At 39.4% G+C, this 12,965-nt stretch overlaps 1 protein-coding gene across 1 annotated transcript; it reads left to right on the top strand.

Annotated features, from left to right (window-relative positions):
- Positions 1 to 4,570: 4,570 nt before the first annotated feature.
- Positions 4,571 to 6,031, top strand: LOC129856716 (C-X-C motif chemokine 11-1-like). Its single transcript, XM_055924445.1, has 4 exons — positions 4,571 to 4,802; positions 4,968 to 5,085; positions 5,213 to 5,290; positions 5,492 to 6,031. The coding sequence occupies exons 1-4, from the start codon at positions 4,739 to 4,741 to the stop codon at positions 5,571 to 5,573; spliced, it is 342 nt and encodes a 113-aa protein (XP_055780420.1). The 5' UTR covers positions 4,571 to 4,738; the 3' UTR covers positions 5,574 to 6,031.
- Positions 6,032 to 12,965: the final 6,934 nt, after the last annotated feature.

Here is a 12,965-nt window from a genome sequence, read left to right as displayed (position 1 = left end):
CTGAAATGCATTTGACCCTGAAACTACTAACCAAGCCTTATCCCTTCTCCCAGAGATAGACACGCTGATGTAATTCTATTTTATCATATTCAAGCCCATCTCATTTGAATTTCTCTAAACTGTCATGTCACTTCCTGTAAACTATATACTTCACTTCCCATAGTGTGCTCCAAACTCATGTTCACCCACCATGACATCCAGACAGGGACATTCCATTTTAGCCTGGAACTGTGATCACTCTGCTGCTACGGACCCAAACAGGACCTGAAACTAGCATTGCCTCATCTTTCTGGTTAAACTGATCTTTAAAATGTGACAGTACCACTTTTACAAGAAAAACATACTTTGTTAAAGAAAGGGAAAGGGAGAGTGAAAACAAAAGAAAAAAGGTGGAAAAAACAAAAGTGACAAGGGGGGTGGAATCTCCCCTAAGTAGCTCCAAATCATTAACTATGGTGTGTATACAGTGCCTTCAGAAAGTATTCACACCCCTTGACATTTTCCACATTGTGTTGTGTTACAAATTGGGATTCAAATGGATGTAATTGTCTACTTTTTTATGATATACACAAAATACTCTGTAATGTCAAAGATGAAAAATTCTAACATTTTTTAAAGATTAATGAAAAATAACACTACACTAATAACACTAATATATCTTGATTAGATAAGTATTCAACCCCCTGAGTCAATACATGTTAGAAGCACCTTTGGCAGCGATTACAGCTGTGAGTCTTTTTGAGTAAGTCTCAAAGAGCTTTGTACACCTACTGTAGATTGTACAATATTTGTCCATTATTTTTTTTAACTCTTCCAGCTCTGTCAAGTTGGTTGTTAGTCATTGCTAAACAGCCATTTCCATGTCTTGCCATAGATTCTCAACACGATATAAGTCAAAACTGTAACTAGGCCTCTCGGGAACATTCAATGTCGTCTTGGTGAGACATTCCAGTGTATATTTGGGCTTGAGATTTAGGTTATTGTCATGCTGAAAGGTGAAATTGTCTCCCAGTGTCTGTTGGAAAGCAGACGCAACCAGGTTTTCCTCTAGGATTTTACATGTGCTTAGCTCTATCCTGTTTATTTTTCTCCCACCAAAAAACTCCCTTGCCAATGACGAGCATATCCAAACATGTTGCAGCCGCCACCATGCTTTAAAATATGAAGAGTGGTAGTCCATGATGTGTTGTTTTGGATTTGCCCCAAACATAATGCTTTGTATTCAGGACAGAAAGTACATTTCTTTGCCCCAATTTTTTGGAGTATTACTTTAGTGCCATATTGCAAACAGTATGCATGTTTAGACATTTTTCCCCTTCTTTTCACTCTGTCATTTAGGTTAGTTTTGTGGAGTAACTACAATGTTGTAGAACCAACCTCATCATCCTTGAAATGTTTCTAAAAGTTGTCGTAAATTCAATTGATTGGACATAATTTGGAAAGGCACACAACTGTCTATATAAGGTCCCACCGTTGACAGTGCATGTCAGAGCAAAAACCAAGCCATGAGGTCAAAGGAATTGGCTGTAGAGCTCCGAAACAGGATTGTTTTGAGGAACAGACCTGGGGTAGGGTACCAAAACATTTCTGCAGCATTGAAGGTCCCCGAGAACACAGTGGCCTCCATCATTCTTAAATGGAAGAAGTTTGAAACCATCAAGACTCTTTCTAGAGCTGGCAGCCCAGCCAAATTGAACAATCGGGGGAGAAGGTCCTTGGTAAGGGAGGTGACAAAGAACCCGATGGTCACTCTGACAGAGCTCCAGAGTTCCTATGTGGAAATGGGAGAACCTTCCAGAAGGACACCCATCTCTGCAGCACACCACCAATCAGGCCTTTATGGTAGAGTGGCCAGACGGAAGCCACTCCTCAGTGAAAGGCACATGACAGCCCGCTCGGAGTTTGCCTAAAGGCACCTAAAAGGACTCCCAGACTATGAGAAACAAGATTCTCTGTTCTGATGAAAATTAAATTGAACTCTATGGCCTGAATGCCAAGCGTCACATCTGGAGGAAACCTGGCACCATCCCTACGGTGAAGCATGGTGGTGGCAGCATCATGCTGTGGGGATGTTTTTCAGCGGCAGGGACAGGGAGACTAGTCAGGATCGAGGGAAAGATGACCGGAGTAAAGTACAGAGAGATCCTTGATGAAAACCTGCTCCAGAGCGCTCAGGACCTCAGACTGGGGCAAAAGTTCACCTTCCAACAGGACAACGACCCTAAGCACACAGCCAAGACAACGCAGGAGTGGCTTGGGGACAAGTCTCTTAATGACCTTGAGTGGCCCAGCCAGAGCCTGAGACTTGAACCCGATCGAACATCTCTAGAGAGACCTGAAAATAGCTGTGCAGCGACACTGCCCATCCAACCTGACAGAGAAACTCCCCAAATACAGGTGTGCCAAGCTTGTAGCGTCATACCCAAGAAGACTCAGGGCTGTAATCACTGCCAAAGGTGCTTCAACAATGTACTGAGTAAAGGTTCTGAATACTTATGTAAATGTAAAAAAATTATACATTTGCAAAAATGTCTAAAAACAAGTTTTTGCTTTGTCATTATGGGGTATTGTGTGTAGCTTGATGAAATAATAAAATAAAAAACGTTTTAATCCATTTGTAATGGTCTGGGTGTAGCTGGTGCAGAGGAGTCAGGTGCAGGACAGCAGGGATGAGAACCACAAGTAACTTTACTCAAATATTCCAATAACATGTCGTAATACCGAGCCCATAATAACGGACCGAACATACATAAAACAATCACGCGCAAAAACCATGGGGAAAACAGAACATGTAATTTGGGAATTGAAACCAGGTGTGTAAAACAAAGACAAAACAAATGGAAAATGAAAAGTGGATCGGCAATGGCTAGAAGGCTGGTGACGTCGACCGCCGAACGCCGCCGAACGCCGCGGAAGTCGTGACACCATTACTGAATACAGCTGTAACGTAAGAAAATGTGGAAAAAGTGAAGGGGTCTGAATACTTTCCGAATGCACTGTATTGGGTATATAGATGGGGTAATCATAAAAAAATCATGTTAACCAGAATTATTTCTTAAATAGTGAGTCATGCTACTTATTGTGTGACTTGTTAAGCAAATGTTTACTCTTGAACTTATTTAAGGTTGCCATAACAAAGGAGTTGAATACTTATTGACTCAAGACATTTCAGCTTCAATTTTTTATTAATTTGAAAAAAAAACATTCCACTTTGACATTGTGGGGTATTGTGTGTAGTTCAAGGGCACAAAATCTGAATTTAATCCATTTTAAAGTCAGCTGTAACACAACAAAATTTGGAAAAAGTCAAGGGGTGTGAATAGTTTCTGAAGGCACTATAATTAGTCCCGATGAAAGAATATGCAATAAAAAAAATGGTAAGCCCATCTCTTCATAAAGTCTCTTTATCGCAATTACAACTGATCAAGCTTACACACGTGATGTGATCTATGTTTATTAATTTATTTAACCTTTATTTAACTAGGCAAGTCAGTTAATTAAGAACAAATTCATATTTACAATGACGGCCAACACCAGCCAACGCTGGGCCAATTGTGCACTGCCCTATGGGACTCCCAATCACAGCCAGTTGTGATACAGCCTGGAATCGAATCAGCGTCTGTAGTGATGCCTCTAGCACTGTGATGCAGTGCCTTAGACCACTGCGCCACTCGGGAGCCCTAGAGACAAAACTCAGTTTGTCAATGACCACATAACTCAGCAAATGTACAGTTGGTGGAAAAAATGTGTGACATGTTTTTTGATGGGGAACAGAAAGGTGAGAATTAGAAAGCTTCTTACACTGGAAATATTAGATGAGGTTCATCTGCAGAGATACTACATGTGTTAAATGATGTGTGATGAGAGCAGTTCGGCAAAGACTTCCTTCGCAATGGAAAGGTGTGAACCCCCTTAATACCCACCCTCCTCCGTCACATAAAGATGCACGCACACAACAAACACAATACATTTTAACCCCCGCATCTCTGAAACAATTGTTTGATGTATGACATTAAAAATACAGCAAATGATGATTGAAAATGCATCCCGGACAAAGATAGTTCTAGGGGATGAAATTCTATTTTTATCCATTATTTCACTTCCTAATTTATTCTATTCAGTTACTACTAAACAGATTAAATTAACATAACATTGTAATAGGCCCACTAAGCTGAAAAATAATTTTCCACAGAGAATGAGAAATAATAAATAATAATATTATTTAATAAAGGAATATACATATTTTCCAGATACTCGGATTAGGGAGATTAACCACATCACATAAATGGATTTAGTTAATTCCTCTGATCTATAGAAATTGTATTTATGTCACCATTCCTCTGACTTAAACGATATATTTAACTAGAATTTTAAAACAGCGACTCAAAGCCAATTGAATTACTATGAATCTTGAAAAGCCAGATGTATTATAATCCACACTAAAATGTAATAATTAAGTGAGGTTGCAGAGTGAACGGTGGGTGGATAAGAGCGGGGGGCATTTTCTTGCAGTGGCTAGTTAGTTTCAGTTTCCGTTATAAAGGGAAATTTCTTCTGATCGCTGGAACGATAAAGGCTGTGTATATAAGGGGCCCCTTCTCTCAACTCCTCGCAGTACCTCTCTCTCTCGTCTCACCTCGTATATCTCTTCACACACTCAAATCTTATCTCCAGTCCTCCATCTCTTCACACCAGACAGACTCATCTCTGCCAACAGTTGTACCAGCAGCTTGAACACATGACCATGAACACCAGAATACTCCTGCTCCTTGCTGTCACCATCTGTATCACAGTCGCCCAGCGTGAGTCTACCTCTTTTTACCATAATTGTTATTACTATGGTATGGAACGTTTATTACATGATGTTTACATTTTTCAGCATGGTAATTGTTTTTTTGTATTGCAATTTTAGTCATTCCAAGTAGCTCGATTGTACTCAATTCGTTGCCCACTGATTCTCTGTATAGGTCCTGTGAGCCAGCGATGTTTGTGTCGGAAGGTGCGGAACAGCTTTGGAGCTCCAAACACTGTTGAGGACATCCAGATCTATCCGCCAACTCCCTCCTGTGACCGGCTGGAGATCATGTGAGCATGTATAATCTCGTCAGTTAGGATGAGTATGATGATAATATGACCACATCAATTCATATTAAAGTCATTGCGAAGTATATCAAAAATAGAATAGCCATTTAATCATTCTATATCTTGGTAGTGTTAGCCTTAAGAATGGAGTGCAGTATTGCCTGGACCCCAGTATGAAGAAGGTGCAGAGACTTCTCACTCGCCTGATGTGAGTCATGTAAACCATTTTTTTTCTGTTTACAATTTAGGAGTGTCATAATTTACTGTACAAAAGATTAAATCATTCTTTAAAGAACTAACATTGTTGCATTCATTTTTTTATTATTTAGTACAACAGTTTGTTGAGGACGTATGAGTGAAAGGTGCCATGGGCTTGTCTCACCATCGTGTCCAATTGCTTAATTCACAGGAAGAAGTCCTCTCCCCCAACTGTCCCCACTCCAATTGAGGCCATCTCTAATGAGAGAAGCATTGACTCTGCTGATATCTGATTCCCTGTCTCAGACTCCCTCTACGACTCTATTTAGCAGGGTTTCCCAAACCCGGTACTGGGGCCCCCACTTGCTGCACGTTTTGATTTTTGCCCTAGCACTACACAGCTGATTCAAATAACCAACTCACAGTCAAGCTTCGATTATATGATTCATCTGTGTAGTGCTAGGGCAAAAACAAGTTTGGGAAACCCTGCCACATTGGACCAGCTTTGACTCACAACAAATATGTTTTTATCCTGTAAATCCTGTCCCACTCTGAATGTTTAAGACCAAGTCAATGTCAAAGCAGTTTAATGCAGAAGCTTCTTGTTCTAATTAACTTTATACTTCTATTTTGTACTTTTTTTTAAATTTCATATGTCTGTGTTGGGATGTTATGCTTTTATTGTGTTCTGTTTTGCACAGTTGTTGTCTCAAATTATTTAAAATACTTGAATAAATCTATTTTCTCATGATTTTTTATGAGTTTCACTGGATAATTTTGTTATAAAGCAAAATGTATCAAATGAGAAGGAACATTGTTAACTGTTCTGAACCTGGAATCTTGTAAATAGTGCCATCTTGTGGCTGCAAAAGAGCAAAGCATTCCACGTAAATAGAGATGCCTGAGAGGTCTAGCTTACAGAAGGAAAGCTTGTACTCTCATGCCACATTGCAGGTACACTGTAGACAAAAATGGTAGCCTATACTACGGATGTCCTTTCCAGCTTCTAATAAATCTATGTGTTCTCTGCGTCTTGCATAAACGTTCCTCTGCCTGAGGACTATCACATGCCATGGTCCTAGACGCTCCTACTGATGCTCACAATTAAAGTATCATCGGCAACATGATCCAGCGAGACAGACCGATTGATCATTGTGAGGCTGTGGTTATTTTTGGGTTGATATGAACCATGTTTAGACTATGTTTCCATTCCATGGTGTAGGGGTGTGTCTCTGAGTTTACTTTACACCCCATGGTCCCCAGATACAGACCACACACAAATACAGTAATAGTCTCCTCACTTTTTGGTGCAAATCGGTTGCTATCTTAGAGATTAGTTGTCTTGTCCACTCCAAACTAAACAACATGCATTGCGAGGAAATTCATCCAAAGTAGCTGAAATCTATGAATCTATTGCTACTGTATATACTATGTTGGGTCCAATCCATGTTTTGACAGGTTGTAATGTCATCTGGATTCCTTGCAGTTAACTGAGAAGAGGGTGTACATCTATTTATGATGCCTGAAAATTCCCCAGTCATGTGCATTGGGGAAACTATTTCGTGACTAACTGTGTGTGCTGCCTTTAACAACATTATGCACTAGTAGTAGAGAGGCTAAAGCAACTCAATATCCGGAAGGTGTCCTTCATGTTGTAACATAGTGTATATTTCAACTGTGCTGTTTCATGTACATTCTAAACCTTGATAATCTACAGAATGTAAATTAATGATAAATATTTTTTACTAAGAGTGTTACTATATGGTTGATTGGTTGACTATGGCTTTCCAAATCTCCCAACAGTGCTATTTGTAGGGTTAGTTTCAGGTAAATGTTGTGGTTTTACAGACACTCCTGAACCTGTGACCAGAAACAAGCTACATAGAGGCAATACCAGAATAAGTGCTCAAATGATTGTATCTCTTCGCAGAAAAATCTGCAGAGCTGAGATGATTGTGCTGAATGCCCAATATACGTAACATTCTGTTGGTGGAAAGAATTATGTATAATTTAACTTAAAAAAAAGTTTTGAATCATGTGTTGTTTTGTGTATCAGTTCATAAACCATGTGCCATGGAATCGGAATATCAAAAATCTCTTCTCAGCCATTTTGCAATCTGTATGATGCCGCTGTCAACATTTTGGTACTCAAATTAAACTGGTATATTGTCTATTTATGCCAATGTTGGTCTTTAATAAAGGGCAGACAAACAAGCTCCATACCTTCTCCCCATTCCACCTGCCTTCTCCATTTTTGCAGTAATGCTGCAGTCAGTTGATTGTAATTTTGCATAGAGCATACATTTTCCATATATTTTAGTTAACTGCAGGTGTGACATAACTCCACCATTCCTACTCATAAAATAATTAACAAATAATAATTTTTTTACAGATTTTTTCTGTCAATAATGTAATTTTATCATTATATTTGAGTTATATAATATAATATATAGTATATATTTTTTATATTTGTTATTTATTTTTTTTGGGGGGGGGGGTGAAACTGGAATTAATGTTGTCTGGCTTACTGTTCCAAATTATGAAAAAAAATTGCTCATAGAGTGGCTTGCGAAAGTATTCACCCCCTTGGCATTGTTCCTATTTTGTTGCCTTACAACCAGGAATTAAAATAGATTTTGGGGGGGGGTTGTATCATTTGATTTACACAACATGCCGACCACTTTGAAGATGCAAAATATTTTTTTATGGTGAAACAAACAACAAATAAGACAAAAAAACTGAAAACTTGAGCGTGCATAACTAATCACCACCCCAAAGTCAATACTTTGTAGAGCCACCTTTGCAGCAATTACAGCTGCAAGTCTCTTGAGGTATGCCTCTATAAGCTTGGCACATCTAGCCACTTGGATTTTTGCCCATTCTTCAAGGCAAAACTGCTCCAGCTCCTTCAAGTTGGATGGGTTCGCTGGTGTACAGCAATCTTTAAATCATACCACAGATTCTCAATTCGATTGAGGTCTGGGCTTTGACTAGGCCATTCCAAGACATTTAAATGTTTCCCCTTAAACCCCTCGAGTGTTGCTTTAGCAGTATGCTTAGGGTCATTGTCCTGCTGGAAGGTGAACCTTCGTCCTAGTCTCAAATCTCTGGAAGACTGAAAGACTGAAGACTGAAGAATTTCCCTGTATTTAGTGCCATCCATCATTTCTTCAATTCTGACCAGTTTCCCAGTCCCTGCTGCTGAAAAATATGGTGTTCTCGGGGTGATGAGAGTTGTTGGGTTTGCGCTAGACATTGCGTTTTCTTTGATGGCCAAAAAGCTCACTTTTAGTCTCATCTGACCAGAGTACCTTCTTCCATATGTTTGGTCTCCCACATGCCTTTTGGCGAACACCAAACGTGCTTGCTTATTTTTTCTTTAAGCAATGGCTTTTTACTGGCCACTCTTCCGTAAAGCCCAGCTCTGTGGAGTGTACGGCTTAAAGTGGTCCTATGGACAGATACTCCAATCTCCACTGTGGAGCTTCGCAGCTCCTTCAGGGTTATCTTTGGTCGTCTCTTTGTTGCCTCTCTGATTAATGCCCTCCTTGCCTGGTCTGTTCTTGGCAGGTTTGTTGTGGTGCCACATTCTTTCCATTTTTTTAAATAATGGATTTAATGGTGCTCCGTGGGATGTTCAAAGTTTCTGATATTTTTTTATAACCCAACCCTGATCTGTTCTTCTCCACAACTTTGTTTCTGAACTGTTTGAAGAGCTCCTTGGTCTTCATAGTGCCGCTTGCTTGGTGGTGCCACTTGCTTAGTGGTGTTGCAGACTCTGGGGCGTTTAAGAACAGGTGTATATATACTGAGATCACGTGACACTTAGATTGTACACAGGTGGACTTTATTTAACTAATTATGTGACTTCGGAAGGTAATTGGTAGCACCAGATCTTGTTTAGGGGCTTCATAGTAAAGGGGGTGAATACATATGCACCCACCACTTTTCAGTCCTACATTTTTTAGAATTTTTTGAATCAAGTCATTTCTTTCATTTTACTTCACCAATTTGGACTATTTTGTGTATGTTCATTACTTGAAATCCAAATAAAAATCAATTTAAATTACAGGTTGTAATGCAACAAAATAGGAAAAACAGCAAGGGGTGAATACTTTTGCAAGGCACTGTATAATTAGAAAAAATATTTGTCTGGAGTAGGCAGCGCCATAAGTAAACTGCGATGTGACTAAAGAGTTAATCAGTGTGATTTTTCCATAAATAGACAGGTATTTACCTCTCCGTAGTTGCAATGGGGTAATGTAAAAGTTGGGTCTTTTAATGATCCAATACGTAATATGGTGCACTTACCATACTTAAGTTTTAGTCAAGAGAAAAATTATCTAGTGAGACTTTGCAGGGATCCAGATTGTGGACTTAAGACAAAACTTGAATCATCGGCATAAATTGACAGTTTGGTTTTAACCCCTAATATTTAACCCCTTGATATTATTTTTGGATCTGATTTGAATAGCTAAAATGTCTATGGCCATAACAAATCGATATGGAGACAATGGGCAGCTTTGCTTAACTCCTCTTGACAGTTCAGTTATTTCTGAGAAGTAACCATTATTTACTATTTTACACTTGGTGTTACTATACATAACTTTTAATAGTGATGCACCGATATGACATTTTTGGCCGATACCAATATCCAATATTTTCCTTGCCCAAAAAACCCGATACCGATAACCGATATTTAAAAATTTTGCGGCCTTTTAAGCATTCCAGTAAAGTTAAATAGTTAACACACACACACATGGATGCAGTGGTCTAGGGCACGACATCTCAGTGCAAGAGGCGTCACTACAGTCCCTGGTTCGATCCAGGCTGTATCACATCTGGCAGTGTTTGGGAGTCCCATAGGGCGGCGCACAATTGGCCCAGTGTCGTCCGGGTTTGGCCGGGGTAGGCCGTCATTGTAAATAAGAATTTGTTCTTAACTGACTTGCCTAGTTAAATAAAGGTTACACACACACACACACCACTAAAACCAAAAAGTTATTTTGTTGGCATTTACGTATGTCCCCATTACCAGTAAAACATCATCAAAACCTAATTATTTAACTTACTTGCTGTGCTGTTAATCGTTGTTAATTTGTTCAGTCGTTTCATTCTCAACCAGGGTTTCTATGGATCTGGTTTGAGTCTTTGCTATGGAACGCCGTTTGGGTCTTTGCGTGTCAAAAAAGAAAACAATGACCAGTAGATAACACTATTTGACGTGTCAAATAAGCTTGTTGACCAATCAGGACGTGAATATGACTGCACGTCACATAACAATTTAACGCGTTCATAATTTGTTTACATTGTTATTACACATTGATTACAAAATCACTATTATTTCATGTCACAATGATTCATCGATGCTGGGAAAGTTGTCTCACGCACCTACAGTGCTGGTCATAAAAAAATCGAGCTTGCTCATGAATGCAAACAATGTTTTTCCCCAAAAACATAGCAAAATGACAATCTGTTTCAGTAGCTATAGTTAGCTAGCTATCTATATAGCTAGGTGTCATCATCTAAAATAACCCTAATTTATAAGACAGTTTTTATTTGATTAAATGGTGTTCGGACCCATCTATGTGAAGCTAGCCATAATAAGGATTGGCCACAATAGTGGACTTTGCGGTAAGCCTTCAAAATAAAAAATATGGCATCATTCTACTATTTGTATTAATTTGCATCACTGTCAATTACATACTTTTATTTTGAAGACAAACCGCAAATTCCTCTATTCCCTATTGTGGCTAGCTTCACAACATATAACCAAGTCCGGTCGAGCCTCACTAGCCAGATGAAGCTAGGTGGCTACTTATAAAGTTAGCTTTGGGCAACAGGGTTAAGTAGCTGGCTAGCTATTTATTTTCATGAACTTTAGTTCAATTTCAATAGGCGAACAACAAGTGGCAACCTAGCTAATACTTACTCACAAGGATTCTTAAATAATTGCTAAGAGTAATGAAAATGACTGCAGTTTCTACTGGTCATTGTTTTCAGGCTGGTTGTTTTGGTACTAGCTAGGTACCAAGCTAAAATCTATCTACCCTAGAAGTTGCGGTCGAACAAATTATGCTTTATTACCAACGCGGTATTGTAAACACATCGTTCGTGGCCGGTGTTTGCTTGTTTGCAGACTTTTTTGTACAGCTTTGACAGTGCTACTGTATATTTTTTTGACAAGCAAAGAGTATGTATGTTTTGAAGCTTATAGCAGTGACGCTATTACTGTGTAACTCTGGTAGGGCAACATCTGAAAAATAGCGTACTTGGTAGTGTGTACCAGTGCTCGACCAGTCGGCGTTACTCCTGTAGGGCAATATCTGAAAAATAGCGTACTTGGTAGTGTGTACCGGTGCTCGACCAGTCGGCGAAAGCAAACATCACACATGACAGAGAACAGTTGATTGGCAAGGGCAACTAATTCCATTATCTTGCCTTTAATGGATTTCGCCTTTTGAGTTGTCTCGCAGAAATGACTGCTCGACTTGTTGACTGCTCGATCCACACAGCAGACATTGTGGGCAAGGTTATGAATGCTGTGTTGCACGTATAGCGCAAAATATTACATGGCGTCATTATGGCATATGCCTACGTTATATAGGTATGCACGTGAGCTTTTTGCACATCGGCGTTAAAATATTAGATATGTTCACCGATATATTGTGCATCCCTAATTTTTACCCATTGTGTAAGAGATTCTCCAAAATGAAAATTGTCCAGGCATTTACATATAAATTATAGTCATACTTAATCAAAGTCCTTTTCAAAAGGCTAGGTACAAGGTCGTTAAGGTTCTCATTAGTAGCTTTGAGAATGTCCTTGTATATTGTGCTCTCCCATCAGGGGGCTCTGGCTTTGAAGGACCAACTCTGCCAGGCAGGCACAGAATCTTGAGGGGGCGGTATTGCTCTGGTAGGTCTCTGACCAAATGTATCTTTCTGTTTTGGCTGCATATAGGCAGCTTACAGCAGGCCCATAAAACAGATAGGGACTTCTCTTCCGTGTATGGGTCGTTCAGGTGGGTGTATAGGGTATAGGGTTGTGGACCGTTCCATCATGATAGGACAACCATTTCCTTTCTCACTCACTTAACGCCACACTTTTCCAAACACCAAAAACACACACCACATCTTCCATCACAATACATCCACACATACCTACATACTGTGCCTTCTATGTCTTCTGTATTTTTATTCCCACCATGTTGATTGAGTACTTTTGTGTTACAATTAGCTATATTTGAAGATGTGTTATTTCACCAGTTATCCTTTCTTCTAATGCCGTCTTATCCATTTATAAAATACTATAAATGGAAAATTGAATACTAATTATTTTACAACATTCCCTATCTTGAAAGGTACAGTGTAGTTGTACTTTATTTAACAATTATTTTATTTCATTGCTTTTCCATCTATTTTTTTATTATTACAATCCCTACCGTGGCTAGTATTGTGTGTTCCATTATTCGACTCCTCCTCTATTCGACTCCTGAGTAATTTGTAAGTATACGCTATCTTCCACCGGTCCGAAGGGAACGAAGATGGCTGTAGCTCAAAAATAAGGGAGAGGAACTCTGGAGCTCTGTCAGAGTGACCATCGGGTTCTTGGTCTCCTAACTGACCAAGGCCCTTCTCCCCCGATTGCTCAGTTTGGCTGGGCGGCCAGCTCTAGGAAGAGTC

The sequence above is a fragment of the Salvelinus fontinalis genome, chromosome 6, assembly GCF_029448725.1.
Source record: "Salvelinus fontinalis isolate EN_2023a chromosome 6, ASM2944872v1, whole genome shotgun sequence".
Classification (NCBI taxonomy): domain Eukaryota; kingdom Metazoa; phylum Chordata; class Actinopteri; order Salmoniformes; family Salmonidae; genus Salvelinus; species Salvelinus fontinalis.
Note: the sequence above shows the minus strand (reverse complement) of the source record. Positions and strands in the feature narration are given on the sequence as shown.

Bases quoted from the DNA above. Each gene is read 5' to 3' on its own strand.
- LOC129856716 (XM_055924445.1), top strand. From the start codon at position 4,739: ATGACCATGAACACCAGAATACTCCTGCTCCTTGCTGTCACCATCTGT. The intron at 5,086-5,212 runs GTGAGCATGTAT...ATATCTTGGTAG, and splicing joins TGTGACCGGCTGGAGATCAT to TGTTAGCCTTAAGAATGGAG. The intron at 5,291-5,491 runs GTGAGTCATGTA...CTTAATTCACAG, and splicing joins AGACTTCTCACTCGCCTGAT to GAAGAAGTCCTCTCCCCCAA.